At 43.4% G+C, this 4286-nt stretch overlaps 1 protein-coding gene across 1 annotated transcript; it reads right to left on the bottom strand.

Annotated features, from left to right (window-relative positions):
* Positions 1-8: 8 nt before the first annotated feature.
* LOC116379552 (cytoplasmic FMR1-interacting protein 1 homolog) lies at positions 9-3566 on the bottom strand (the record flags this gene model as incomplete). Its single annotated transcript, XM_031841504.1, has 5 exons — positions 9-646; positions 1729-1801; positions 1980-2110; positions 2508-2598; positions 3385-3566. Coding segments are annotated over 5 exons (599 nt in total), but the record flags the coding sequence as incomplete, so codon positions are not given.
* Between the last annotated feature and the right edge of the window lie 720 nt (positions 3567-4286).

The following is a 4286-nucleotide window of genomic DNA, read 5'->3' as shown; positions in this document are numbered from 1 at the left end:
TATGGTCACTTCCTGTTCACTGGTTGCAAAAAAACAAGATGGCGACGGACAAAACGCTGAACAGGAGGCCTTACAGTGGTCGTTACTTCGTCCACTTACATTCGGTCTGTGGTTGGTGATGATTATCTGTTGATAGCGATGTGCTTTCCTACGCTGTGACAAGAAGCTGTGGATGAATTAAGTTGTTCAATTTTACTTATTTAGCAGCTGGCTAGTTAACTAGTTAGCTAGCGTGGTAATTCCTCTCTGATGTCATGCTCCAGAACATTAAAAGCATCACATGAACAGCTGAGCTACGTTACTTTAACATGGAGCCTGACTTCACTGGTTTTGAATTACAGTTTAGGATGGCCGTGTTTACCTTTTTATTTTCATTTCTTCTTGTGTTTAACGTCACATTGCTATGAATTGTGGGTAATTGCCTTGGGCAAAGTCTGTAGAAATGCAGACTTCCAGAAAGTGTTCGGAGAGAGACTCAAACACTCGAGGATCTGACAGCCCAACAGAACTAAACCCTCACGGACTCAGTGAGTGTGGAGATGGGACCGTACCTGTGGAGTACCGAGACGTTCTATCAGTGGAACCAGATGCAGCGCCGTGTATTTGGTCTCCAGGCGCTTCATCTTGGCGTCCAGACGTTCTCCCTCTGCACACAGTGAGGAGACAACACAGGATGAGTCTGCAGATAATTTATATTATTGTCAACAGTAGCGTCCTCCTCTGGGACCACGCACGAAATAACTACGTAATGATGCAGATTTGTAAAAAAAAGGCTAAGCTAACACTGTAGCAGCTCCATCAACACTCAACATAACGTCATCTCGGTGTAAATACGGCGTCTATTCATTGTTTGTACCGTCTGGTTTATACACACAGTCTGGTCTCCACTAACATGAGGCATCGTGGAGCTCTGGTGAACACAGACGGATACAGGATGTGTTTCCTGATTCAACAGCAGGACGTGACTGATGACAGGAGGAGCATCTCAACGCTGATAGGCTATCGCGCCGCAGCGCCACGGCATTTTTTTTGCTGAAGTTGAAAAAGTTCAACTCGCACGAATCGCGCCATCGCCGCCAGTTTGCGTCACTCCAGTCTCAGCGTGTCTGTTCATAGACTTTGTCTGTAATCTGCTCGCGCGAATAATTTGTGCTGCGTTTGGTGTGAACGCACCTTTAGAACGAGTCCTTCATATCTACATAGGGAGCTGAAGCAGAGTCCGCCATGTTTCTACAGAAGCCCAGAAAGGTCAAACCAAACACAGACTTTCACATTGTTGTGTCACCTGAAGGCCACCGTAGTTCTGTACACGCTTGTGAAGGGAGTGAGCGGTGAGATGTAATCTGTTACTTCACCACTAGATGTCACTAAATCCTAAACACTGCTCCTTTAAAGAATGCAACCATACATTTGTGAATGTTCTCCACCTCATGCCGTCGTCTTCCCCAGCTGACTATTTGAGCAGACTGCTGTTTAAGGTTAAGCATGAACTTTCACACTTGTTCTACTTTAAAGAAACTGTTCATCTCTTGATGGGTGAACTGTAAACTCAACGGGACGTTTGCACTTCTTTCACCTGTTCACTCCATCACTCTTCTCTAAACACGGTGGAAGCTTTGCAGAAAGCATCTGAACGTGTTACAGTATTAAATGATGCCGTCGACACAGCTGCTGTTTAAACTGCTCAGTCAGACGTGTCCACCGGAAGAACAAACTCGACGTTCTCACCTTTGATGTGGACTCTTGGAAGGATGTTCTGAAAAGGTGCAGCGTGAAGCAAGTCACAGACTTCTTCCTGTGACTGAGAGAAAGAACACAGCGACGCGTCAACGAGTGAACGAGTGAACACACGTTTACAATGAAGTGAAAGTCCTCCTGATGAACATCAGATCCATCCTGGTTCTTATCAGAAGACCATCAGGTGGAATTAAAGAGAGAAATGAGGACGTGAAGCAGGTCTGCGTTGATCAGAAGCGTACCAGACTCTGCTCGCTCAGCAGACAGAACAGCATGGCGTTGCCGACCTCCCTCAGGTTCTGGAAACACACCGTCTTCAGCTCAGCGTACTCAACGATGTCCTTCAGCTGGTGGTGGAAGAACTCCAGGATACCTGGAAACAAAGGACAAAGTCACGGCTGGGCCCGGTATTAGTGCAGGTAAACTCATTTATTCTACGTTAACGTTAGCTCAGCTGGTTCCTCTGATCATATATTCTATGTTCAGTCGATAGAAGACGATGTGTCGGCCACAACGTCCCCGCAGCGACACGATATTCAACTCAAAGTGATATTTGAAAACATTTTGTCTTGAATAAACATCGAGCTTCCTGTGAGCCGAGTTGGCCAGCTGTAACTGTTTTGTGCAGTTTCTTATTCCACCTTTAAAAGATGTAGAAGAGAATCATTTAAATCATTTAAGATTAAAGTTAATGTAATAAGGTGTAATAAAGTGTAAAGTACAGCATCTTCTGCCTGCTCTAATGACTCTGATCATTGATTGGTCGGTACCTGGGGAGCCGTACTCGTGGCGGGGCAGTCTGCAGATCTTGGGCATCACCTCCATCAGAGTCTTCACGTACTGCATGATGGTTCCCTGAAGCTGCAGCAGAGACGGAGAGCAATGAGCAGCAGCTTCACGGCTCATCAATAATAATAATAATAATATCAATGATAATTAAGATGAAAGCATGTAAACAAAAGATCCCTTTGTTCTGTTAACCCTCTGAACACAAAGCAGCTTTATGCTCCCGTTACATTTCTCTCTGTAACATCAAGTCCTTCATCTCTATAGAACCAGAACCATCAGGACTAGCAGCAGAACGAGAACTTGTCTTTAGTGCACAAATATTGGCAAACAATAGAATCGATATATTCAACATGTTTCCAAGTGCTCCTAATGTTAGACAATAATGTACGCTCTACGCGTTATATCTATCAAACTGTTCACGTATTTACAACCTCTCTCTCTCTCTCTCTCTCTCTCTCTCTCTCCCTCTCTCTCTCTCCCTCTCTCCTCTCTCTCTCTCTCTCTCTCTCTGTGTGTTCACTTCCTGTAGTTCAGTCAGAGTGTCTCCTCCTTGTAGTCACATGACTGTTGGTCTCACATGAATCAATCATGACGTCATAGTTTCTCACTTTAATGTTTTACACAATCTGGGTATTTGGAGTGAAATGTTAAATGAGACAATTTTAATCTTCGCTTCGTTGTGTTTTATGACGGAACCAATCGTCACACATGACGTGTTCAAGGACCGTCGTAAAGATGAAAGTCCGACGATAATGTCTGTCTTTACAGCTTCTGTCTGTGACAAACGGTGTCGTTTCAGCGATAGTTTGAAGAAGACGTGCTCTTTGAGGTTGGAACATGCCTTACTGTAATACTCACCAGGCTTTTGACCACCTTCAGCAGCTCCTCCATCACCACGGCGATGCCCTGGTAGCCCAGCAGCCGGCACATGACCTTGATGTGGGGGGGGCCCACGAAGTTCCTGTAGGTGCTGAAGATGCTGCTGTACGCCAGGTTCAAGGTCTGCAGGAGAGAGGAGAGACGGGGGGATGAACATTTCTCTTTGGTTCATTTCTCAGATTAGAAATGAACTTCTTAGAACTTCTTGTTCAACTTCAAGCTCTCTACAGATAAGATGCATTATTATCATTATTCATATTAGTAGTAGTCTTTCTCCCCCCCCCAACACATTTCATTACATGCATCTGTCACATCATCACTTTTTCATCACGTTTCTATCACACTTGTTTTCTCAACGTGTCCTGAATTGATGAATCTTTGAACCGGTTTCAATGACGTTTGACGTTTAAAATGCTTCTCTCATTAAAAACAACTTTGCTGCACATGAAAGCCAGTTCTTCCTAAACCACCAGCCGCCACCAGGAGGCGCTCCAGATGTGTTGGAGAGAGAAGAGGAGAGTAATAAACTGAGTTTACTGGGAACCAGCCTGTTGGAACATGTTCTCTGTAGGGCTGTGCCACATCAATCAATGTCAGCAAACATCCCAGAATGATTTAATGCATGAAGGTATCAAACACGCATGACTACTTTACAGTTAAATATTTAACCTTCATTCCAACATGAAAAAAAGCAGAAAATAACACTGATAAACACGTCAGGACATCTTATTATAGTCTCAGTATAATATAATAATGTATATATCATATAACGATATTCACTATAATATAATAATGTATATCATATAACGATATTCACTATAATATAATAATGTATATCATATAACAATATTCACTATAATATAATAATGTATATCATATAA

This window comes from Anarrhichthys ocellatus, unplaced genomic scaffold (genome assembly GCF_004355925.1).
Source record: "Anarrhichthys ocellatus isolate YVR2014 unplaced genomic scaffold, GSC_Weel_1.0 scaffold4563, whole genome shotgun sequence".
Lineage (NCBI taxonomy): Eukaryota > Metazoa > Chordata > Actinopteri > Perciformes > Anarhichadidae > Anarrhichthys > Anarrhichthys ocellatus.
The sequence above is the reverse complement of the archived record's forward strand: the minus strand, read 5'-3'. Positions and strand labels throughout refer to the sequence as shown.